Source organism: Pelophylax lessonae (assembly GCF_965119305.1).
Source record: "Pelophylax lessonae genome assembly, chromosome: 1".
NCBI lineage: Eukaryota > Metazoa > Chordata > Amphibia > Anura > Ranidae > Pelophylax > Pelophylax lessonae.
The window spans coordinates 127,830,099-127,856,328 of record NC_138768.1 but is presented as its reverse complement, the minus strand read 5'-3'; the positions used below and the strand labels follow the sequence as shown (position 1 = coordinate 127,856,328).

General features: G+C 49.5%; 1 protein-coding gene across 1 annotated transcript in view; it reads left to right on the top strand.

The window, feature by feature from the left end:
* The window catches only part of AGGF1 (angiogenic factor with G-patch and FHA domains 1), a 139,953-nt gene extending 114,331 nt beyond the window's left edge, over positions 1–25,622 (top strand). The window contains exons 12-14 of the mRNA XM_082275665.1: positions 1,367–1,494; positions 2,770–2,869; positions 25,286–25,622. Coding sequence (XP_082131791.1) covers positions 1,367–1,494; positions 2,770–2,869; positions 25,286–25,477 — 420 coding nt within the window. The 3' untranslated portion in view covers positions 25,478–25,622. The remainder of the gene's footprint in view (positions 1–1,366; positions 1,495–2,769; positions 2,870–25,285) is intronic.
* Positions 25,623–26,230: the final 608 nt, after the last annotated feature.

Genomic DNA, 26,230 nt, shown 5'->3' with positions numbered 1-26,230 from the left:
GAAATATCGCAATATACTTTTTTTCCCCAATATCGTGCAGCCCTAGTGCTCAGTGCCTCCTGGGCCTTCCGTCATCAGGCGTCAGTGGTTTAGGTGTTCAAGGTGACTGGCGTGGTCGTCTGTATACACATTCACAAAGTTTTATAAGGTGGATGTACTTGCATCTTCGTATGCAGCGTTTTGCCGCAAAGTCTTGCAGGCTGCAGTTGCAGAGGCTTTCGCTTCTTGAGGATGTAATTTTTTCCTAGTGGTGAGCTCCTGTTATTAGTTGAGCTCCTGTTTTTACCTGGTTGGCTATGTTTAGCCTTGATGGGAATTCTGCGTATTGCTGTGTTTTTTTCCCCACCCCTCATATTGACACTGCTTTGGGACATCTCAATGATCTGAAGACAAGGAGCTGTGTCCGTCAGTGAACGAAAGAGAAAACTGGATTTTTGTCTTACTGTAAAATCCTTTTCTCTGAGGATCGCTGGCGGACACAGCACCTGCCCCTCTGTTGGGTTGTGTTTATATGTTCTTCTGACACTGCTTGTTACAAACTGGAGTCTTATAGCAGGAAGTGATGGTATACCCTCTGGGACTGCCCTAGGTGCGTAACCAAAAAGGTTTCCGTTTAGTCCTACTCCTGAAGAGAGAGCAGCATAAAGCCCAATGGTCTGAAGACATGGAGCTGTGTCCGTCAGTGATCCTCAGAGAAAAGGATTTTATGCTAAGACAAAAATCCAGTTTTATACTAATCGGATGTGTGGTTGCACTTGTAGTCCCACCAACTTAGGGGGTTTTCTTTCTCTGGTCCCCTTTGAGGGTGTATTGTTTTGGTTGAGCCCCTGTTGCCTGGTTGGCTACTGTTTTTAGCCTTGGGAATTTTTTGCTGTTACCATCCCTCATTTTTAACACTGCTTTAGGACGTCCAATGGTTAAGAATATCAGGAGCTGTGTCTGTCAATGAACGAAAGAGAAAATGGGATTTTTGACTTACCATAAAATCAATTTCTCTTATGTTCATTGATGGACACAGCACCCACCCCTCTATGGAGTTGTATTTTCTCTGATACTGCTTGTAACAAAACTGTGTACCTATAGCAGAGAGAGAGTATACCCCCTGGGACTGCCCATAGGCGTAGCCAGACTTTTTTTTTTTTTCTACTTCGTATCGTACTCCTGTAGGGTGCAGTATAACCCAATGGTTAAGAATATCAGGAGCTGTGTCCGTCAATGAACATAAGAGAAATTGATTTTATGGTATGTCAAAAATCCCATTTTCTTAGTGAAACTGCCTGTTCTTAGGATGATATACTGGTAAATGTCCCTCCTATTGCTTTTTTTGTATACCTTGATGGAAGGTACCCCCTCGCTTTCCTTTTAGGGTGTAGACCAAGAAGACAACAAAGTGCTGAGAAATCCCAAGTACAAAGACAGAGCGAGCAGACGGCGAGAGGTGGTGGGAAGTGAAGGCACCTTCCACAGAGAGGAAGCTCCAGCATCTGTACATGTGTAAGCTTCATCTTGATATATCATAGCTATGGTGACTTAACGTTTATTTGTGATTTGTTGTTTTGTCTGCATGTATTGCTAGCACAAGGCTGTACAAGAAATCTAATAGAGGTTCAGGCACATTGGACACCCCTTCAAATTAATGTGTTCATAGGTTTCCAGTGAAGGGTACTGTTAATACTTCAGCACTTAGTCATTTTAGACAGTTGTGCGATTCCAACCTTGGAGCCACAGTTTGGTGAAGGCTTTTGTGTTTGCAGCATGACTGTTCCCCTGTGCACAAAGCCAACTTTATAAAGATTTGATAAGTCTGTGAAAGAACTAGGGTTGCACCGATACCGGCATCTGTGCCTATACTGAGCATTCGCATAAGTACTCGTGCAAATGCTCCCAATACCTAAAACCGATACCGTTTGCAGTACAGTTTGAGCCCATACAAAATTAATGGGCTCAAATTCCACTGCAAAGAATTGCATGCGATTTGAACAAGATAGGCGGAGCAATTCCTGTCCGAATCGCATTTGGTTTCTCCCACCACTCCTACGTAAATCCAGGTTATTCATTCTGACTTCAGACAGGGTTCACATAGGAGCAGCGTGGGTATCGCACTGCATTCCTGCTCAAATCGCATGCAATTTTGAGCTCATTCATTTTGTATGGGCTCAAATCGTACCACAAAGGTATCAGTACTCGGTATCAGTGAGTACTTGATCGAAGGTATCGGTACTTTATACTCTCTGGTAAAAAAAAACGGTATTGGTGCAACCTTAGAACACAGAAGTGGCCTACTTAGAGCCCTGCCCCTCAACCCTGTTGAGCACCTGGGATGAACTACATTTGTGAACGGAGTCTTCTCGTTCAACATAAGAACCTGCCCTGAAAAATGGGCAGAGTGGGCACAAATTCCCAAAAAACACATTCCACAGTCAGTAGAAAAACTTCACTGAAGTGCAAAGGCTGTGATAACTGCAACTTCATATGAATGGCTATAGTTTTGGAATGGTACATTCAACAAGTTCACATAGGTGTCCCCAAACTTTTGACAATGGAGTTTATAAGTACATTGGGGACAAAAAAAGCAGTGAGAAATCAATTTTAATTTTATAACTTAACTTACAGTAGGGCCTGCCGAAAACTGGGCAGTGCATTCCTACTGTTCTCTTAACTATAGTAAATATTCCAGTTATACATGAATTGAGGCCTGGAAACATTTGGAAGTAAAAGTTCAGTGCTATAAAGTAACAGCAAAGTGTCATGTGGTTTTCTTTTATGCAGTGAAATCAGTGACCGCAACAAAGGAAGGAAAATGCTTGAGAAGATGGGATGGAAAAAAGGTGAAGGCCTGGGCAAGACTGGCGATGGCATGAGAGATCCTGTAAGCTGTTATGTTTCACTTGTGTATGGTTGATTTATTTTATTGCTGCAATTAATCAAACTGGCACTACAATGTTATTACAGATAAGTAGTAGAGTTTAGATGCAGATTCAGAGATTTTACTAAAGGACGGTAAGAGGCAATTGTATCTCTGTATAGATAGATCAGACCCATATTCAAGTTATATGAAAGCTTTACTTGTAATAGATAACCCACTTTCTCTTACGTCCTCCGACAGTCGCCGCCCCTTCATATTCGTCACCAATGGGTTATTGACCTTTGCTCTGTAGGAGTGGCTAGACAACAGAATATGTTAATATCAAAGCTTTTAGCATACCCCACCCCCAGGGGGTGGTCCCCTCAGTCAATACCCTCCTGCTTCCTGCATTCCAACCTCAGTTTCATTTGTCTAGCTCAGGAGTAGGTTAGACGTTTCCTGTGCTGGGGCTTTTCAGCCTCAGCTTCTTCTCTCTTTTTGATTTTATTTGGAGTTTTTTTCTCTTTCTTTACTTAGCTGTTTATTTTCAGCTCTAGTCAGGTCTTCTGATGAAGATGATCGTGCGGTGCTGGGTCTCAGGCTGGACTCCCTGGTTATCCGGGGTTCAGGGCCAGTGGCTTCCCAGCCTGCCATCGAGCGTTCAGCTAGGTTTCCCTGGCAAATATGAACGACCCATCCCTGTCCGCTGCGGGGATGCTGCGGTGAGGTGGCTACCTCACTGGACGCCATGCGGTTTCGCACCGCAATTCCACTGCATCCTGGCTGCGACTCTCCCTGTCCTTGGTGCAGCGGTTTGATCGCTTGTGCAGGCTCCCCACACCATCCGGATGGTAAGTGTATTTCTGTGTGGGGACCTGTCTGTCTTGGGTGTCAGTCTGGGACTGTGGGACCCTGAATGTCTGTGCATAATGTTGAGCTCCCTGTCAGTATAGCTGCTCTCTGTGGGCTGCAAGGGGGGGGGGGGGGGCTCTCCTGCTCTGCTCTGTGTAACAGGCTGTGTGACATGCTGTGTGCTGTGAAGGACATGCTTGTGTAAGACATGTTGTGGGCATACTGTGCGGCGGCCGCTACTGCAGTCCGCCATTTTTTTGTGACTATTTTGTGGTGACCGACCCTGTGTGGGAGAGCGCCGTTTTGGCGGCGATCGCGCGGGCCACATGTCAGTGTTTCTGCCTCTATAGCCTCGGCCGGCGGCCATGTTTGTGTAGCCTTACATAGGCTTTATGTGGGCGGTCAGTCTCGCATCACTTCCTTTTGCTCTGAGGACAGCGATCGATGAAGCAGCAGCCTGTGTGACCTCTCCAGGTTTTACCTTCCATTCCTGTATTCCTTGCCTTTGTATTCCTAGCCCGGTGGGTCAGTGTGTTTCTGTGAGTGCGGTGAGCGATCGCCGCGGCCTTAAAGGGGCAGTACTTTTTTTCCTAAGTTACTGGGGCATGGATTCTCAGGAAAGCAAGTTTCCTCCCTCCTTGGTAGGGGGCCAGGGGGTTGCTGCTGCTTACCCTGAGGGGGCTGATCTGGGTGCTATTGTGGCTAACCTTGCTGCTCAGGTGCAGATGCTGGTGGCTGATCGTTCCACGAAAAGGCCCAGGGTGTCCATTTCCTCTGATTCAGAGGGCGATGGGGATGCTATGGCTGGTGTGCCCTTCTCAGGGTCTCGTTCTTCTTTAGACCTTGCGGGGTCTGAAGGGGAGGCTGAGGTGGAAGGGGTTGATAATTCTCCCCCTGGCTCGTCCGAAGAGCTTGCAATCATGGATGAGTTGGTTGCTTCTATCAAGCAAACGCTGCATTTGGAGGATGAACCATGTCCTCCTGCTTTGATGTCCTCTTATGGGACACAGAGAAAACGCAAAATGTCGCAGGTTTTTCCTTGCTCTACGGAATTTCAGCGCGCTGTTGAGGAGCAATGGCGCAACATAAAGAAACCTTTTGCTGTGCCGAGTAGGTTCAAGCTGCGTTATCCTTTTACACCGGCTACTGATGAGCGTTGGCGTGTGCCGCCTCAGGTGGATCACGCGGTGGCGATTTTGAATAAATCCACTGCGATTCCTGCTGATGATACCCCGGTGTTCCGGGACCCTACGGACAGGAGATTGGAGTCTCTGGCCCGTCACTCTTATACGGTTGCGGGCTCTATGCTGAAGCCTATTTTTGCTTCCATTATGGCGGCCCAGGCTATTGCCGATTGGACGCAGGTGCTCAGGCGCGCTCTGGTGGCTGACTCTGCTTCGCCGTCGACATTGGCTATGGTGGATCAGATTCATCAGGGTGTCATGTATTTGTGTGATGCGGACCTAGATATGGTCCCTTTGGCTGCGCGTCTGCAGAGTGTGGCGGTGTTGAACCGCCGCCTGATCTGGCTGAAATGTTGGTCTGTTAACCAATCTTCTCGCAAGACTTTGGCTAATTTACCTTACGCGGGCTCTCGCCTTTTTGGCGAATCCTTGGATACTCTGATCAAGGGTGTTTCTGGGGGTACTCTTTTGCCCCAGTCTCACAAGTCTAAGTTTGTTCGCGGTAAGAAGAATGCTTCGTTTAGGCCCTCTCAGGGGTCCTTTCGTGCCTTTCGGTCGCACTATAAGGGTAAGCCCTTCAAGGGACAAGGCTCCCAGAAGAAGCCGTGGACAGGTAAGCAGAAGTCCGGCCAGTCCGGGTCCGCTGCCCATAACAATGCGGCCTGAAGGGGCGCCCTCACCCAGTTCTGGGGTGGGGGGACGTTTGCTCGGTTTTCTTCAACCCTGGCTGGCCCGCGTTCGGGACAGGTGGGTTCAGGAAATCGCTCGATCTGGTTACAAGATCGAGTTTCTCTCTTGGCCGGCGGGCAGATTTTTTCCCTCAAATCTTCAGCTGTTTTCGGAGCGCTTGCGGGATCTGCACCTGGCGGTGCGGGACCTGCGGGCTCAGGGAGTGGTGATTCCGGTGCCTCATCGGGACAGATTTCGGGGGTTCTATTCAAATCTGTTCACTGTGCCCAGAAAGGAGGGCAAGGTACGTCCGATTCTGGACTTGAAAGCTCTGAACCGCTTTGTGCGGGTTCGCAAGTTCCGCATGGAATCCCTGCGCTCGGTGGTGGCTGCCCTGGTTCCGGGGGAATTCATGGCCTCCATCGACTTGAAGGATGCATACCTTCACATTCCCATTTTCGAGGGTCACTAGCAGTACCTTCGATTCGCCATTGCGGAGGATCACTTCCAGTTCGTGGCGTTGCCCTTTGGTCTCTCCTCGGCTCCGCGGGTTTTCACCAAGGTGCTTGCGCCGGTTCTGGCTTTGTTGAGAGCCCAGGGCATCTCGATCCTGGGGTATCTGGACGACATTCTGGTTCGGTCTGCGACCAGTCAGGGCCTGGTGAACGACCTGTACGTCACGATGCAGACTCTGCAAGAGTTCGGTTGGACGATAAATTTTTCAAAGTCGACGCTGTGTCAGTCGGTTCGTCTCCCTTACCTGGGAATGATCCTGGACTCTGTTCAGGCGAGGGTCTTCCTGCCGGAAGACAAGCTCCGGAAGCTTCAAGAAGAAGTCGGGTTCCTCAGGGACGTTCAGTGTTCGTCCCTCCGGACGTGCATGAGGTGTCTGGGACTGATGGTCTCGGCTTTCGAGGCGATATCCTTTGCCCAGTTTCACACGCGGGGTCTCCAAAGGGAGATTTTGGCCAGGTGGGACGGACGACCGCAATCTCTGGATCTCCAGATTTCGTTGAGTCATCGCACCAGAAGGGACCTTCTGTGGTGGCTCCAGTCCCCGGTGGTGTCGGGGGGCAAGTCCTTTCGCCCTTGCTCGTGGACTGTGATCACCACGGATACCAGCCTGTCGGGCTGGGGTGGTGTTCTGGGCGTTCTGTCTGCCCAGGGAACTTGGTCGGAGGAGGAATCCTCCCTTCCGAATCAACATTCTGGAATTGCGAGCGATAAATCTCTGCCTTCGGCGTTGGTCGGACAGGCTGCAGGGCCGTCCGGTTCGGGTGCAGACGGACAATGCCACAGCGGTGGCCTACATCAACCACCAAGGGGGCAGCAGGAGTGCCCGAGCGGCTCGGGAAGTAGCCGACATTCTGTCTTGGGCCGAGACGCACGTCCCGGCGATATCTGCTGTTCACATTCCGGGGGTGGAAAACTGGCAGGCGGATTATCTGAGCCGCCAGACCCTGGACCAGGGAGAATGGTCCCTTCACCCGGATGTCTTTCGGATGTTGTGCGAGAAGTGGGAGTCCCCAGTTGTGTACCTGTTCGCGTCTCGTCTGAACAACAAGGTGGAAAGGTTCGTGGCAAGAACGCGCGATCCTCGGGCAGACGCCTCAGACGCGTTGGTGGCGCCCTGGCATCAGTATCGTCTGATGTATGCCTTTCCCCCGATTCAGCTGCTGTCCAGGTTCCTTCGGAGGTTGGCCTCGGAACCGAAAACGGTGATTCTGGTGTCACCAGACTGGTCTCGCCGGTCTTGGTACGCAGACCTCGTGAATCTGGCGGTCGACGCTCCGTGGCGTCTGCCTCTTCGAGACGATCTCCTGTCTCAAGGGCCGATATTTCATCCTGCTTTACAGTCGCTGGCTTTGACGGCCTGGCTGTTGAAACCCAGATCCTGAAGGATAGGGGTCTATCCCCTGAGGTCATTCACACCTTGATTAAGGCTAGAAAGTCCTCTTCGGGGAAGGTTTACTACCGTACTTGGAAGGCCTATTTTGCCTGGTGTGAGTCCAGGGGGTATTCCCCTCGTTCATACTCGGTATCAAGGGTGTTGGCTTTTCTTCAAACGGGCGTGGACCAGCGTTTGGCGTTGGCCACGATTAAGGGTCAGATTTCTGCTCTGGCCGTTCTCTTTCAGCACCCTGTGGCGTCTAATTCTCTAGTTGGCACCTTTGTTTAAGGGGTGCGGCATCTGGTCCCTCCTAGGAGGGGGCCTTTGCCTCCATGGGACTTGAATCTTGTTCTGTCCGTTTTGCAACATGCTCCCTTTGAAAAAATCAGGGAGATCTCGTTGTCTATGTTGTCCAAGAAGGTTGCCTTTTTGGTAGCGGTCACTTCGGCTCGCAGGGTGTCGGAGCTGGCTGCCTTGTCCTGCAGATCTCCGTATTTGGTGGTTCATTTGGATAAGGTGGTCTTGCGTCCTAACCCTTCTTTCCTTCCGAAGAGGATCTCGGAATTTCACCTCAATGAGGACATTGTTCTGCCTTCGCTTTGTGCAAAGCCTAAACATCCAAAGGAAGTGGCTTTGCATTCCTTGGATGTTGTTCGGGCGATCAGGGTTTACCTGTCATCGACTGAATCCTTTCGCAAGACGGATTCTCTATTTGTCCTTCCAGAGGGACCTCGGAAGGGCATGGCGGCCTCGGCTTTTACCATCGCCAAATGGATCAGACTGACCATTGAGCAGGCCTATGATTTGAAGGGGAAAGTTCTCCCCATGCCTGTGAAGGCGCACTCTACAAGATCTGAGTGCGTCTTGGGCCTGTCATCATCGGGCTTCTGTGGCCCAGGTGTGTAAGGCGGCGACTTGGTCGTCCGTTCACACCTTTTCAAAATTTTACAAGGTGGATGTTCAGGCATCGGCAGATGCTTCCTTTGGCCGCAAAGTTCTTAGTGCGGCAGTGCCTTAGGGTCCCTGGTTTGGGTCCTTGACTGTTGGGGTATTTTTACCCCTGGGTTACTTGTTCTTTCCTGGGTTGTTGCTCCTGTTGAGCAAGTTTTTTTTATGTTGCCCAGTTGGTTTCCTTCCTTTGGTAAGGTTCCTTTCTCTGATGTGGGTATTGCGTTGCCTTAGGCGCGGCTGCTTTTTTTCCCCACCCCTCATGTCTACACTGCTTTGGGACGTCCCATTGGTGACGAATATGAAGGGGCGGCGACTGTCGGAGGACGTAAGAGAAAACTGAATTTTTGTAAAATCTTACCTGTAAAATTCCTTTCTCTGAGTCCTCCGACAGTCGCCGCCCCCGCCCCTCTTTTGGGGTTTTGTTTATGTACTCTACTGCTATGCTACTGAAACTGAGGTTGGAATGCAGGAAGCAGGAGGGTATTGACTGAGGGGACCACCCCCTGGGGGTGGGGTATGCTAAAAGCTTTGATATTAACATATTCTGTTGTCTAGCCACTCCTACGGAGCAAAGGTCAATAACCCATTAGTGACGAATATGAAGGGGCGGCGACTGTCGGAGGACTCAGAGAAAGGAATTTTACAGGTAAGATTTTACAAAAATTCCGTTTTTTGCCTGTAAGTAGTCATATGAACTTTTAGTGCCTGGCAAAATCCCAGTTTCTCTTACGTCCTCCGATAGTCGCCGCCTCTTCATATTCGTCACTATGGGTTATGATCTTTGCTCCGTAGGAGTAGCTAGGCAACAGAATATGTCAATATTAAGGCTTTTAACATATCCCACCCCAAGGGGGTGGTCCCCTCAGTCAATAACCTCCTACTTCCTGTATCCATACCTCAGTTTCAATATCTAGCTTGTCAGGAGTAGCTGGATGTCTCTATGCTGGGGCATTTTGTCTCAGCCTTTTCTCTTTTTTTGATTTTATTTGAGTTTTTTTCTCTCTCTTTACTTAGCTGTTACTTTTGTCAGCATTAGTTAGTCCTTCTGATGAAGAGGATCGTGCGGGCTGGGTCTCGGGCTGACTCCCCTGGTTGCAGGTTGTGAGTCAGTGGCTTCCCAGCCTGCCATCGAGCGTTCAGTCAGGTATTTTTCCTGGCACGATGAACGACCCATCCCTGTTCGCTGCAGGGATGCTATGGTGAGGTGGCTACCTCACTGGACGCTTTGCGGTATCGCTCCACAGTTCTCCTGCGTCCTGGCTGCGACTCTCCCTGTCCCATGTGCAGTGGCTTGATCGCTTGTGCGGGTTCCCCACGCCATTTAGGAGGTAAGTGTATCTGTGCGGGGACCTGTCTGTTTGGGGGGTGTCAGTCTGGGACTGTGTAACCCTGCCCCTGTTCACACTATTGGACTCCCTATCTGTCTTAGCTGCACTCTGTGGAATGCAAGGAGGGGGGCTATACTGCACTGTCTCTGTGTCAGAATGTGTGCTGTCTTTTACTGTGTGACAGGCTGTGTGCTGCGGGGCATGATGTGGATCATGTTGTGCATACTTGCGGCGACCGCTGCTGCGGTCCGCCATTGTTTTTTACTGTACTGCATGTGTGCTGGTGTTTCACTGTGGGCGGGAGCGGCGTTTTCGGCGCCAAGCGCCGCCATTTTGGCGGCGATCGCTCCGGCCTCATGCTGGCACTGCAGGCGGCCATTTTCTTGTAGCCCTCCATAGGCTTTGATAGAGCGCCCTGTATTACATCACTTCCTCTTCTCCTGGGCGCACCGATCGAGGCAGCAGCAGCAGCGGTGGTCTCTGCAGGTTTTATCCTCTCTGTCCTGAATCCTTGCCTGAGTTTATGCTTTTCCCTGTGGGGGTCGGCTTGTGCTGGTGTGTGAGTGCGGTGGGCTGCGCTGACCGCGTTTTTAAAGGGGCAGTTACCCTTTATTCTCCTGCAAAATTTTTTTGGGGGCATGGATTCTCAGGAAAGCAAATTTCCTCTCACTTTGGTGGGAAGCCAAGGGGCTGCTGTTTCCCCCCCAGGGGGTGATTTGGCTGCTGTGGTGGCTAACCTTGCTGCTCAGGTGCAAATGCTGGTGGCTGCTCGATCCACTAAACGGCCCAGAGTTTCAATTTCCTCTGATTCCGAGGGTGAGGGTGATGGGGCTGCTATGGCTGGGGTCTCCTTATCGGGGTCCCGTTCCTCCCTGGATCTTGTGGGATCAGAAGTGGAGGCTGAGGTGGAAGGGGTTGATAATTCTCCCCCTGGCTCGTCTGAGGAGCTTGCACTCATACATGTATTGGTTGTTTCTATCAAACGAACACTGTGTTTGCAGGATGAGCCATGTCCTCCTGTTGTTTTAGCCTCCTATGGGACGCAGCGGAAACGCAGATCTTCACAGGTTTTTCCCTGCACTGATGATTTTCAGCGCGCTGTTAGTGAACAGTGGCGCAATCTGCGGAAGCCTTTTGCTGTGCCAAGTAGATTCAAGCTGCGTTATCCTTTCACGCCCGCTACTGATGAACGTTGGTGTGTGCCACCTCCGGTGGATCACGCGGTAGCGGTTTTGAATAAGTCTACTGCGATTCCTGCTGAGGATACGCCGGTGTTCTGGGATGCCACGGACAGGAGGCTGGAGTCTCTTACCCGTCATACTTATTCAGTTACCGGTTCTATGCTCAAAGCTATTTTTGCTTCACTTATGGCAGCTCAGGCTGTCGCAATTTGGACGCAGGTGCTTAGGCACGTCCTGGTGGCTGACTCTGCCCCGCCAGAGACATTGGCTATGGTGGATCAAATCCATCAGGGTGTCGTGTATTTGTGTGATGCGGACTTGGATATAGTCCCGTTGGCTGCACGTGTGCACAGTGTGGCGGTGTTGTCACGCCGCCTGATTTGGCTGAAGTGTTGGTCTGTGGACCAGTCTTCGCGCAAGACCTTGGCTAATCTACCCTATAACGGATCTCGCCTTTTTGGCGATTCCTTGGATACACTGATTAAAGGGATCACGGGTGGTAAGAGCACGCTCTTGCCCCAATTCCACAAGGCTAAGGCGGCTCCTGGTAAGATGACCGCTTCTTTTCGGCCCTCTCAGGGCTCCTTTCATGCCTTTCGGTCGCACTATAAGGGCAAGCCGTTCATAGGCCAAGGCTCCCAGAAGAAGCCGTGGACAGGTGAGCAGAAGTCCGGCCAGTCCAGATCCGCTGCCCACAACAGTGCGGCCTGAAGGGGCGCCCTCACCCGGTTCTGGGGTGGGGGGACGCTTGCTCGGTTTTCTTCAACCCTGGCTGGCCCGTGTTCGGGACAGGTGGGTTCAGGAAATCGTTCGATCTGGCTACAAGATCGAGTTTCTCTCTCGGCCGGAGAGCAGATTTTTTCCCTCAAATCTTCAACTGTCTCCGGAGCATTTGCGGGATCTGCACCTGGCGGTGCGGGACCTGCGGGCTCAGGGAGTAGTGGTTCCGGTGCCTCATCGGGACAGATTTCAGGGGTTCTATTCCAATTTGTTCGCCGTGTTTAGGAAGGAGGGCAAGGTGCGTCCGATTCTGGACTTGAAGGCTCTGAACCGCTTTGTGCGGGTTCGCAATTTCCGCATGGAATCCCTGCGGTCGGTGGTGGCTGCCCTGGTTCCGGGGGAATTCATGGCCTCCATCGACTTGAAGGATGCGTACCTTCACATCCCCATTTTCGAGGGTCACCAGAGGTACCTTCGATTCGCCATTGCGGAGGATCATTACCAATTCGTGGCGCTGCCTTTTGGGCTCGCTTCGGCTCCACGGGTGTTCACCAGGGTGCTTGCACCGGTTCTGGCTTTGTTGAGAGCCCAGGGCATCTCTGTCCTGGGGTATCTGGACGACATTCTGGTTCGGTCGGCGACCAACCAGGGTCTGGTGTCAGACCTGTCCATCACAATGCAGACTCTGCAGGAGTTTGGTTGGACGATAAACTTTCCAAAATCGGCGCTGTGCCCGTCGGTTCGTCTTCCCTACCTGGGGATGATTCTGGACTCAGTCCAGGCGAAGGTCTTCCTGCCGGAAGACAAACTCAGGTCTCTTCAGGAAGAGGTCAGGTCCCTCAGGGACGTTCCGTGCTCGTCCATCCGGACGTGCATGCGCTGTTTGGGATTGATGGTCTCAGCTTTCGAGGCGATTCCCTTCGCCCAGTTTCACACGCGGGGTCTCCAGGCGGAGATCCTGTCCAGGTGGGACGGGCGACCGCAATCTCTGGAACTCCAGATTTCATTGAGTCATCGCACCAGAAGGGATCTTCTGTGGTGGCTCCAGTCCCCGATGGTGTCGGGGGGCAAGTCTTTTCGCCCTCTATCATGGACGGTGGTCACCACGGATGCCAGCCTGTCGGGCTGGGGTGGTGTTCTGGGCGTTCTGTCCGCCCAGGGAACTTGGTGGAGGAATCCTCTCTTCCGATCAACATTCTGGAACTACGAGCGATAACGGCAGTTCACATTCCAGGGGTGGAGAACTGGCAGGCGGATTATCTGAGTCGCCAGACCCTGGACCAGGGGGAATGGTCACTTCACCCGGATGTCTTCCTGATGTTGTGCACGAAGTGGGGTCTTCCAGATGTGGACCTGTTCGCGTCTCGTCTGAACAACAAGGTGAAAAGGTTCGTGGCACGGACACGCTATCCTCGGGCAGACGCGTCAGGCGCGTTGGTAGCTCCGTGGCTTCAATACCGACTGCTGTACGCATTCCCACCGGTTCAACTGCTGTCCAGATTCCTTTGCAGGTTGAACTCGGAACCGCACACGGTGATTCTTGTGACACCGGACTGGCCTCGCCGGTCCTGGTACGCAGACCTCGTGAATCTGGCGGTCGACGCCCCGTGGCGTCTGCCTCTTCGAGAAGATTTCCTGTCTCAAGGACCGATATTCCATCCTGCTTTACAGTCGCTGGCTTTGACGGCCTGGCTGTTGAAACCGAGGACCTGAAGGATTGGGGTCTCTCCCCTGAGGTCATTCACACTTTGATCAACGCGAGGAAGTCTTCCTCGGGGAAGGTCTATTACCGTACTTGGAAGGCCTATTTTGCCTGGTGTGAGTCCAGGGGGCATTCCCCTCGCACGTACTCGGTGTCTAGGGTGTTGCCCTTCCTTCAAACGGGTGTTGACCAGCGTTTGGCGCTGGCTACGATCAAGGGTCAGATGTCTGCGTTGGCCGTTCTTTTTCAACGTCCTGTGGCATCTAACTCCTTGGTTAGCACTTTTGTCCAAGGGGTGCGACTTCTGGTCCCTCCTAGGAGGGAACCCCTGCCTCCTTGGGACTTGAATCTTGTTCTGTCCGTGTTACAACATGCTCCCTTTGAACAGATCAGAAAGATCTCATTGTCCATGTTGTCCAAGAAGGTTGCCTTTTTGGTGGCGATCACTTCGGCTCGCCGGGTGTCGGAGCTGGCAGCTTTGTCCTGCAGGTCTCCGTATCTGGTCGTTCACTTGGTTAAGGTGGTCTTGCGACCTAACCCTTCTTTTCTTCCGAAGAGGATTTCGGATTTTCACCTCAATGAGGATATTGTCCTACCTTCGCTCTGCGCGAAGCCCAAGTATCCGAAGGAGGTGGATTTGCACTCCCTGGATGTTGTTCGGGCGATCAGGGTTTACCTGAAATCGACTGACTCTTTTCGCAAGTCGAATTCCTTATTTGTCCTTCCAGAGGGTCCTCGGAAGGGCATGGCGGCGTCGGCTTCTGCCATCGCCAAATGGCTCAGACAGACCATTGAACAGGCATATGCTTTGAAGGGAAAAGTTCCTCCTATGCCTGTGAAGGCGCACTCTACCAGATCTCGGAGTACGTCTTGGGCCTGTCATCATCGGGCTTCTGTGGCCCAGGTGTGTAAGGCGGCGACTTGGTCGTCCGTTCACACCTTCACGAAGTTCTACAAGGTGGATGTTCAGGCATCGGCTGATGCTTCCTTTGGCCGCAAGGTTCTTAGTGCGGCAGTTCCTTAGGGTCCCTTGTCTTGGGCCCTTGGCTGTTTGGGATATTATTTTATCCCTAGGTTATTTGTTTTTTCCTGGGTTGTTGCTCCTGTTGAGCACCTTTTTTTCTCATGCTACCCAGCTGGTTTCCTTCCCTTGGGAAGGTTCCTTTCTCTGATGTGGTGACGCCGTTGCCTTAGGCGCGACTGCGTTTCCCACCGCTCATGTTTGCACTGCTTTGGGACGTCCCCATAGTGACGAATATGAAGAGGCGGCGAGTGTCGGAGGACGTAAGAGAAAACGGAATTTTTGTAAAATCTTACCTGTAAAATTCCTTTCTCTGAGTCCTCCCGACAGTCGCCGCCCCCGCCGCTCTTTTGGGATTTGGTTGTATACTCTACTGCTATTCCACTGAAACTGAGGTATGGATACAGGAAGTAGGAGGTTATTGACTGAGGGGACCACCCCCTGGGGGTGGGATATGTTAAAAGCCTTAATATTGACATATTCTGTTGCCTAGCTACTCCTACGGAGCAAAGGTCATAACCCATAGTGATGAATATGAAGAGGCGGCGACTGTCGGAGGACTCAGAGAAAGGAATTTTACAGGTAAGATTTTACAAAAATTCCGTTATATTTTTTTTTTTTTTTTTTTTTCAGCTGGAGATGCTTTTTTATGTAAAAGCGGTCCTAGTGGCTAAATAGGCGCTCGATCACTTTTACATGCGGCGGGAGGTCATGAGACACCCTGCCCCTTCCCCCGCTGACTTCTGGTGCCATTCTGGGCTCGAGCTCAGGACTAAAGCCTGCGGCCGGCTTACTATAGAGATGACTGGAACGTCCCCTATCATCTCTATGGTATAATAAAATGGACGTGACAAGTATTTTGTCACTTCTGGTTTCACCATGATGTAAACATCTGATCAAGCCAATCTCGGTTTTATCAGATGCTTTGAAGGGCAGAGTAGAGATCTGGGGGTCTAATAGAGATATCGCCACAGAGGAAGAGCAATAATTCTATCACCCGTCCGCCTGTGTAATTCTAAACTGGTAACCTACTAAATATCAATAAACCATGCCACAGAGGATGTAACCAGTGCAGCAGCTCTCAGTATACAGAGTAAAAACAAGAACTCCTGCAATTAATAACAACAAATGATGCAGCATTTGTTATTAAATTGGTAACCTAAAAAAAGCTTTTAACCGCTTGCCGACTGTGCACAGTATATTTACTGCGGCAGTCAGTAAAGTCAGGCGGCTTATGTAAACAAGCCACCTGTCATTCTCCCCTGTGTAAAAATGGAGATCAGACGGTTCTACTATGTAGAACCGTTGATCTCTGTTTTTACAATAGTAGACCTGTCCCATCACAGTTAGAAACACGCCCCTAGGACACACTTAACCCCTCCCTCTCCAATACAGTTAACCCCTTCCCTGCCAGTGTCATTTTTACAGTAACAGTGCATATGTATAGCACTGATTACTGTAGTAATGTCACTGGTAACCCCAAAAGTGTCAAAAATGTCAGTCAAGGGTCCGATCTGTCCGCCGCAATGTCGCAGTCCCGCAAAAAAAAAATCGCAGATCACCGCCATTACTCGTTAAAAAAAAAACCCCCAAAAATGACAAAAATCTTTCCCTTTGTTAGTAAACGCGATAACTTTTGCGCAAACCAATCAAAATACGCTTTTTGCGATTTTTTTTTTTTTTTTTTTTTTTTTTTGGGGAATTTCATATAAAAAAAAGTGAAAAATATTGTTATTTTTGCAAAATTTACGCTCTTTTTTTGTTTTTAGCGCATGATCAAAAAATCGCACAGGTGATCAAATACCACCAAAAGAAAGCTCTGTTTGTGGGAAAAAAAGGACGTGAAATTCGTTTAGGTACAGCGTCGCACGACCGCGTGAAATTCGTTTAGGTACAGCGTCGCACGACCGCGCAATTGTCCGTTAAAGTCACGCAGTAAAAAATCGCAAAAAACCCCCTGGTCAGGAAGGGGGTAAAATCTTCCGGGGCTTAAGTGGTTAAAGCATCACCTGTGGAGATTTGGTACCTTAGTTCGGCGCCGTTCCATGGGCGTACACAATTTTTAAAGTGTGACATGTTGGGTTACTCAGCGTGTGTGTGTGTGTGTGTGTATATATATATGTATGTGTATATGTGTATATATATATATATATATATATATATATATATATATATATATATATATATATATAGTGATCGACCGATTATTGGTTTTCCGTTACCGATGCTTTGGTCAATGCAAATCGGTATCGGCCGATATGAGCCAATATTTTCGTGCATTTAAAAAAAAAATGTATTTTCTTTTTTTTTTTTCTTTGACAGGTACTCTTGTGGGGGATCTGGGGGTCTAAAAGACCCCAAACCCCTCCTCTTCACTTAAACGCATAAAAAAGCCAAGTTTGGCTGTTTTGAATGCTGTCATTTTTTTTAAATCTGGCGCCAGTATCCGAAAGTGTTGTCATGACATCACTTCCGGGTTTTTGCATGGAGACCCCATCAGAGCTGAATGCGACTTTGATCGGGTCTTCCGCGGCTGTGCAGGCTAGTTGCCCGGGTCTCCCGTCCAGAAGGCGGCGGGAAGGGGGGGGATGTCCCCTCCTGCTCGGCTTCTCAGCCGCATCGGTTGTCATTACAAGACAGCCGACCATCGGCAATTGGACGCCGGTATCGGGGTGATACCTCTAGCTGCAGGCATTACTCCGGTACAACACTTTCCAGAAATATCTGCAATATCGGTCACCTTGGTGGCCGATTCCGATATAATGGGGAAAGTGCATATCGGCCCTCGATATATCAGCTTTGCCGATAATGGGTCGATCCCTAATAAATAAATAAATATATATATATATATATATATATATATATATATATATATATATATTAGGGATGCACCGAAATGAAATTCTTGGCCGAAGCCGAAGCCGAATAATAATAAAATGTTTGGCCGAAGGCCGAATACCGAACGCGGTGTTTTGCATTTTTTCCATTTATTTTGCCAATTTTTTGTCCTCTCTCTTGTCCTCTCGTGTCTCTCTCTCTCTTGTCCTCTCACTCTCTCTCTCTCGTCCTCTCATGTCTCTCTCTCTCTCTTGTCCTCTCATGTCTCTCTCTCTCTCTTGTCCTCTCATGTCTCTCTCTCTCCCTAAATGTTACTGTAGGGAATGGGATTCAGTGCACACTGCAGCCTTGTACCATAGGGTTAATGTTAGTGACATTGTAGGGATTGGGAAGGATGCTGGGAATGGAAATCAGGAAGCATGCAGGCAGCCTTGTAAATTTTAATTGCAGATACAGGGCACTGGGCAGGTCAGGGTTAATGTGGTAACATCAATTACTCAGTGACAGTCAGTCAGTGTGGACTCGATCAGATTATACCGTGACAGACAGTCTCTCATAGTGGTGGTAGTAGGAGGCTGGAGGTGGACTAGTAGGAGCCTGGAAAGGAGCACAGCCGCATACATACATTCCTCACTCGTGCACTGCAGCCCGCCCCACACATTCAGTGAGTCTTACTCTCCTCCCTAGTTTTTTCAATGGCACATTCAGGAAGCCAATCACGCCGTGAGTAGCGGCACAGCGGAACCAATCAGGTGTGCTGGCACGCGTGATTGGTTCGCTGTGCAGCTAATCACGGCGTGATTGGCTTCCTGAATGTGCCATTGAAAAAACTAGGGAGGAGAGTAATGCCCCATAGACACGTGCAGATTATCTGCAGACTTTTGTCTGCAGACTTACCAAAACCATATAATATGAGGTCAAACCTAAACACTTTCAATTTGTATGCAATCCGGCAGGCCCTTGCACTACATAGAAAAGGTAAGTCTGCAGACAAAAGTCTGCAGATAATCTGCACGTGTGTATGGGGCATAAGACTCACTGAATGTGTGGGGCGGGCTGCAGTGCACGAGTGAGTAATGTATGTATGCTCACCGCTGAAGTGTCCCGGCTTCCCCTGCCTAACACGGAAGTCTGTGAGTCCTCCTGTCCTCCTCCGAGTCCCTTCCCCCTGTAAATATCGCCTACGGCCACAGAACGATAGTCAATATCATATCGACTATCGTTCAGCCCTATTATTCGGCACAAAATTATTCGGCCTTTTGACTTATTCGGCCGAACACCGAAAGTGCTATTTTTTCTATTTTCGGCCGAATAATGTTCGGCCGCCGATTATTCGGTGCATCCCTAATATATATATATATATATATATATATATATATATATATATATATATATATATATATATATATATGCGCATGTATGTATGTGGGTGTGTGTGATGTTAAGGGGTTCTAAGTTTTCTAGCAAAATAAAATGCTTTTTTTTTTTTTTTTATTTAAAATTTTGCAATATAACACTGGAAAATCGGCAATATAAACAAAACATTTACAGTTACACAGAAATGTTATGCAACATAGGCCCCTCAGGAGGAGGGGAACAGGGACTGGGGAGGGACAAGAACGGGGGGGGGAGGAGGAGCTGGGTCCGGGGTCAAAAGAGCATCAAATCGGATATGACCTGAGGGATCAAGTGGAGTCTTTGGGCAAGGCCTGGAACGTAAACATAAATTTAACCATGGAGGGGTCCGTCTGGGGGAGAGTAAACTTGATGTAGGCGTCCCATTTCTGAGAGAATAGTTTCCGTGAGGAGCGAGCTGAAAGATCCGTATTAATTCAGTCAATGGAAAGAAGTGTGGCAAGCTCTGATCGGACCCGGGCAAGTGATGGGGGGGTCGTGGAGATCCAGTTGGCCAGGATCGTTCTTCTAGCCACCAATAAACAGGATAGGATCCACAGGTGATGTGTTGCAGCGGAGGTGCTAGACCATTTTTGCAGGCGTTTGTCCCAATAACCAAACAAGAGCAATAGAGGGTCTTTAGGCATGACGGTCTTGGTCACTTCCTTGATAAAGGACAGAACCTGGTCCCAGAAAGAGGAGATAGAGGGACAGGACCAGAACTTGTGGCATAAGGAGGGTCTTTCCGCAGCACATAACGGACATTTGTGAGCATCCGGAATCGATTTGTCCGACAGAAAGGTGGGTCTCTTTCCATATCGAATTGGGTGTGAGTCCGAGGGTGGTGTTGAGACCTTGGATTATGTGAGGCAGTGTATCTTCTCCAGGGAAATCCTTGAGCCAGTTAGAAGCCGTTGAGGTGTAAAGCGCAGGCGGACACTGTTTCAGAAGTGGTTTGTAAATCGCTGATATATTGAATGTGGCAGAGTCCAACAAGGTGTCGATGAGGGAAGGTTTAAAGCGAGTTTCTGGTTTCCCCGCGGTATTAGTGAGGAAGTGTAGGCATTGTGCCACAAAAAAGGTGTCCTTGTCCTGAAGTTCAAACTTAGCCTTGATGGTTTGGAGGGGATATGGAACGCCAGAGCCCAAATCACATAATTGTGCAAAAGTTACCAGTCCCTTCCTTTCCCATTGTTGATATACAGAATGGTCCAGGCCCGGAGGGAACCCGGGATTTCCCCGGAACGGGAGAAACTTGGAGAAATGTAAAGGTAGTTTCAGGAGTTTCCGCACCTCCCTCCACGCTATGGCAGTGTCTCTCAAAAGTATATTATGGCGGAGTGCAGGGCATAGCTGCGCCCACTTAACGTGCATAAGAGCTGTCAGAGAGATTGGACTGGACATCTGAGATTCGAGCTCATAATTGGAATAATGCGATGTCTGGGATATCCAGTCCAAGGCCACCCCGAGTAAACATGACAGATTATACAATCTCAGATTAGGAAGATTGATACCCGCGTCACTCCTGGGGAGATGGAGCTTTTTATAGGAGATCCGTGGCCTCTTCCCCCGCCAGAGAAAGCGAGGAAAAGCCCTCTGGAGGGTTTGAGCATCTTTATGTTTGATCAGCAGGGGAAGAGTCTGGAGGAGATAAAGCAGGCGAGCAAAACTGACCATCTTAATGAGATGACATCTCCCCAGAAGCGACAGCGGTAGTTCCATCCAATTATCCAGTTCCCTCGTTATTTTGGAGAATAATGGGGGTAGTTCAGTGTGTAGATAGAGGCAGGGGTGCGCCCTATCTTAATACCCAAATAGGTGATATGTTTAGACGCTATCATGAACGGGGAGTTCCCCTCCCAGGGGCGAGAAGCACCGGTTCCTAAAGGGAGTATTTCACTTTTAGAGTAGTTTATTTTTTGACCGGAGCAGAGCCTGAAACTGTCAAAAGTGGAAACCACCACCAGGATGTCAACTGCAGGGTCCGAGGTAAATAGAAGCACATCATCCGCAAACAGGGATAGGCGGAGTTCGTGAGAGCCCACACCGATCCCATGCAGGGGGGCTTTAGTCAGCAGGTAGCGAGAAAGGGGTTTGAGTGCAAGATTAAACAATAGCGGCAAGAGGGGGCAGCCTTGTCTGGTACCTTTAAACAGGCGGAAATCATCGGTGAGAGCACCCCCTACACATAGTCTGGCCGAAGGTGACAGGTACATTGAGGTAATGAGGTTGACAAAGGGTCCGCTGAAACCCATAGCATCTAGGACTCGGCGCAGCCACGTAAAGTTCACATTGTCAAATGCCTTTTCGGCATCGAGTGTTACTATGGCCATGTCTTGGTCCGGATGCAATCTGGCCTGTTCCAGTGCTACCAGCACTTTCCTGATATTTGCCGTAGCCGAGCGACCCTTGGTGAACCCCGATTGCGCTGGATGTATAAGATAGGGCATAATATTGGCTAAGCGAGACGCCGTGATTTTCAAGAGGATTTTGACATCGAGGTTTAACAAGGAGATAGGGCGGCACGAGCCCGGCTCCAAGGGATCTTTTCCCTTTTTCGCCAGCAACTTAATGATGGCCTGATTACCCGTCGGGAGATAGGGGCCGCCGTTCAATATCGAGGAGTATACTTGGACGAGTGTGGGGATTATACTGGGCGCAATGACTTTATAGAACTCCCCGGAAAGACCATCGGGGCCGGGCGCCTTGTTCGCCGCTAGATGTTTAATCGTTGTCGAAATCTCCTCAGCCGTAATCGGGGCATTAGGTGTGTCAAGATGTTCTCTGGTAATTTTAGGCAGCCCAGTACCAAACAAAAAGAGATCGGCCACAGATCCGTCCACCTCATCGGGAGCATATAGCGAGGCGTAAAAGTCCCGCATAATCTGCTGAACCCCCTGAGGGGTTGAGTCGACCACTCCCGCTTTGTTTCGTAGTGAGCCAATGTGCGTGGTGGACATCGAGCCTTTACACAGCCTAGCCAACAATTTCCCAGCTTTGTTGCCGAAGCGGTGCAAAGTCGCCGATAGATGCGCTTTGTGAATAGATTCTACCTTGTCGGCCCATGTATCAAACTCGTGTTTAGCTTCCAGCCAGGACGTTCGAGCCGTGGGAGTGTCCGCTTGTATATGTGCACGCTGAGCTTTTTGCAGTTTGTCGCTAGCCGATTTGTACCCGCTGTTCGCATGTCTTTTAAAAGCCGCCGCATAAGAGATAATACGGCCTCTCAAGAAGGCTTTGCCCGCCTCCCAAAATAGGAGAGGGGAACCAGAGTGTAGTGAATTGGCCGCCGAGTATTCTTCCCATTCACGACGTAGAAATAATTCGAAGTCGGTGTTATTTTTGAGATAGGAGGGGAATCTCCAAATACGGGGGGCAGGAGGGGAGTCCGAGAGCGTCAGGGATACGGAGACTGGGGAATGGTCTGAAATCGCTATGTCGTGTATGGTGGCCTCGCGCAGAAGAGGGAGGAGGGAGTCTGTGCAGAACAAATAATCGATTCTCGTGAACAATTTATGGGGGTGTGAATAAAAAGAATATTCCCGATCCGTTGGGTGGGAGTGTCGCCAAACGTCCGTCATGGAAAGCGAATCGATCACCGACGCTAGCGGAGTAGGACATTCAGGGGGGGTGGGGAAGCGACGATAATTTAGAGGAGGACCTGTCCAGGACAGGGTCCATAACGGCATTGAAATCCCCGCCAACAAGGCGAGGGACATTCGGAAGGGTGAGAAGTCTGGCAGAGATCGCAGCGTGAAAGGATTGGTCAAACACATTGGGGGCATATACATTGGAGATGATCATTTCAGTGTCGTACAGACGCGAATGAACCGAGACATAACGCCCCTCAGAATCCGCGTCCGTGGAGAGAATTTCCACCGGGAGTCTTTTATGAAACAGTATCATTACTCCAGCTTTACGGCCGGAGGAAGCTGAGCCTACAATTTTGCCCACCCATAGTTTTTCCATGCGTTTCATGTCCTCTGCGGGGAGATGCGATTCCTGGATAAGAGCAATGTCCGCCTTAAGCCTTTTAAGGTGACGTAAAACTTTCATCCTCTTAGCCGGGGATCGGAGACCCTTAACGTTCCACGTCACAATAGGCATGAGACGTGAGAAGGGGATCTAGGAAAAAGGGAGATCATACGTAAACTATCGGTACCCGGGGGTAGGAAAAATGGGCACCCGATTCTGGACACAGTGACCCACAAGAGATCACGGACCCAGGAGACCAAAGGAAAAGGGGACCCATGTTTGATCCTCAGGGACAGGGAGGGGGCAAATAGGAGAATGGGATGGAACCAAAATGAAACGGAACAAGTAATACAGCAGGATAACAGTAAACTCAGTAAGAACTTCGCTTTTTTCCGCATGTGTACAACACGGAGCACAGCTCGCCAAGCAGGACCCCATAGCTGAAACGGGGATACAAAGGCCCATTCGTCAGCCCAGTATCGCAGAGACGCATGAGTCTCGGTCCAGGACAAGGAGGAAGCAGGCCACCGAGGTGTACACAAACGGAGCAGGAGAGGAGCACATAACAATGAAAGTGCAGCAACAAATACAACGAAGCATCACCCCATAATGTACCAATAAAGAAAAATAAAATTACACATAAACTTTAGCCTGAGAAGGTGCCAGGGAGAGCACCAAGTGACCCCGGGCAGGCAGCCCTGGGTTAGACAGCCAGGACGGTTCCAAGAAAAAGGCACAAAAACTCACGTGAAAGGACAGTTCGGTGCGGCGCGCCCGGGCGACCAGAGCTAACCACGTCAGAGTACCTTTGACGCTTGGGGGATTCCTTCCTGGGGCTCCTTTGATCCATAGGTCTGGAAAACGGAAGGGCTTTAGCAGAAGAAGAGGGTCCCTGATCGCCATGATGGAGTGTGCGGACAAAGGCCTCTGCTTCCTCAGGGTCCTGGAAGGAAAGTTGGTTGCCATTAGGTGCACGAAGGCGTAGTGTCGCCGGATAGGCCAAGGTGAATTTCAGGTGTTCCTGGTGCAGTTTGGTGCAAATGGTCTGGAAGGCTTTGCGTCTTTTTGCGACATCGACAGAGTAGTCCGCGAAAATCAATATTTTCATGCCTTCAATTTGGAAATTAGTAGTTTGGCGGAATTTTTGCAGGATAGCAGACTTGTCTGCATAGTTCAAATATTTGGCAATGATAGGGCGCGGAGTCTTGCGTTCTTCCGAGTACAAACCCATCCTGTGAGCCCGCTCTACCACGCACGTGCCGTGCAGGCCCAGAGCTGCGGGGATTCTTTTTGCACAGAGTTCAGGGATAGCTGATGGGGCGACATTTTCAGGAACCCCAATAAATCGCAGGTTGCTCCGTCGCGATCTGTTCTCCAAGTCCTCTAGTTTATCCATTATAATGCGATTGAGCTTGTCTTGCGACTGCTCGGTTCCCTGGGCTTGATACAGTTCATCCTCGACATTAGATAGCCGGGACTCCACCTCGTTGAGCCTTTGGGAATGTGCTGCCAGCTTCTTCTTTATGCTGGCCATGCCAGCAGCCACAGCCTTTTCCACAGAGGCTGCAATGGTAGGGGTTAAAAGAGCCACTACTGCCTGAGCAATCTGTTCTGTGGAGGTGCCAGGCATGGGAGAGACAGGAGCAGGTGGCTGCTGGAGGGTACCTGGTGTCCCAGTAGTGGTGTCCATAGCTGCTGAGTCCGCAGCAGCGCCGGAGTAGGCCGAGACCGGGGCCTCGATTTGGGATGCCGCCGGCGGAGGGTGCGGGGCGGCCTTCTCCAAGAAGCGATCCATCGGGCGGGCAGTGACTGGCCTCCGCCGGGTCCCTGGGGCTCGATGGGCACAGGTGAGGAGCGGGGGGCCGGTGGGGTATGTTGGGCCGGAGTTATATGCAGATTTCGGGGTCTGCCGCGGGAGCTGCGGATCGCTCACTCACTCCATGCGGCGCCCGGAACCGGAAGTGAAAATGCTTTTTATATATAGGAGAGGAATGTCAAAATTGGCTCGGTAGGAAAAGTAATGTATAACTAAAGGCAACGTTGTTTTTTTTTTTTTTTTTGGTTTGGATAGAATGGTGAGGGGATAAAATCATTGTCAAGTTTATACAGTCTTTCTCCCAGTTACGGATATTTGTACTCTCTAATTGCCGTAGTCACCAGGAATGAAAGTGAGGGTAAATCCAAAAATTTGAGTTGCCACCAGAGCAGGTGTAGAGTGGAATTATCCGATGACGACACTTGTTCCCATGACAACTGTCTGAGAGGGGAATTTCCTGACATTGGAAAGATATCCTCTCTCTCCTTTTTGGGTCTACAGAACAGGAAGTGAAGGTAAATCTCTCTAGTGAGACACAGATGGCAAAAAAATGGACCATAAAGAAAAACATCTTATGTATTTATAATGCTCACTTTCCTCCACTCTACCTGAAAATTTGAATTTGGAAATTATGCCCTATGCCCTTTAACAACCACAATGCTGCAATCACCATGGATGATCTCCCTGCTCAGGAAATTGCTGAAAAACAAAATCCATGTGTGTTTGAACTATACCAGCTTAGAATAGTAAGTTCTTACAGCGAATTCTTTTTAATTCTAGAATAATTTCATAGGCATTCATGAATCATTATTAAATTAGGAATTGGTGTTGAAAATCATAGTTTACAGATTTTTTTGGATTGTCTGGTCATACTTCCGGTATTTATTGACTTGATGAAACTTTCTTTACTGTACCAGATTCAGCTCCAGCTGCATAAGAAGCAGGCTGGTCTGGGGACAAAGAACCCTACCTCCATTGAAGACATGCAGAACCCGTCACACAACAAAAAGAACTGGGAAAAAGCACGAGAGAGATACGCCGAGAATTTCCAGAATGATAAAAATCCAGAAGTAAAGAAAGCCCCCTCCTGGGTCAAGGGCACACAATAGCCCCGGTGGATTCTTTCGAATTTTATTTGAATGTTTATATAACTGCAGCATAAAGCTTTGCAATGGGTTGCTAGAGCTGGGTCAGCATTGGGCAGGAAGGCGTAAATTTGAACAATGAACTTTTCATATTTTTTCCCTTTTTGCTGCGTTTTGTTCTATAAGCGCAAAATAAAAACCATCCTGCCAGAAATCCAGTGAGCTGGTAACTTTCTGTGCTCTCTGCCTCTGCTGCATTGTTCTCAGCATTGTTACTGCTGCTCGTGGTGGACTACAGATCACATCTCCCCTATTTTATGGAAAAGAGGGGATGTTTATGAACGAAGACCCTTTTTTGTCCTAGGGCAGTGATGGCGAACCTTGGCACCCCAGATGTTTCGGAACTATGTTTCCCATGATGCTCATGACTCTGCAGTGTAGTTGAGGATTATGGGAAATGTAGTTCCAAAACATCTGGGGTGCCAAGGTTCACCATCACTGTGCTAGGGTGACAATGCTGTTCCTCCATGCAGAGTATGTTGAGTGAACGTTGTCACTCTAGGACAGGAAGTGTTACTGGCAGGATCCGTGGCCTCTGGAGTCTGATTTCTGAGTCAAGTCATCTTTAATTTAGGTTTAATGGCAAAACCACTGTCCCTAGTAATTTTTTATTTTTTTTATTTTTAGGCTGTGTCTGGATCATGTAAAATACTTCTATGTTTGCAATTGTGCTCTAATATGCCTGAGCTAGTTCCTATAATATCATTATTAACTAGT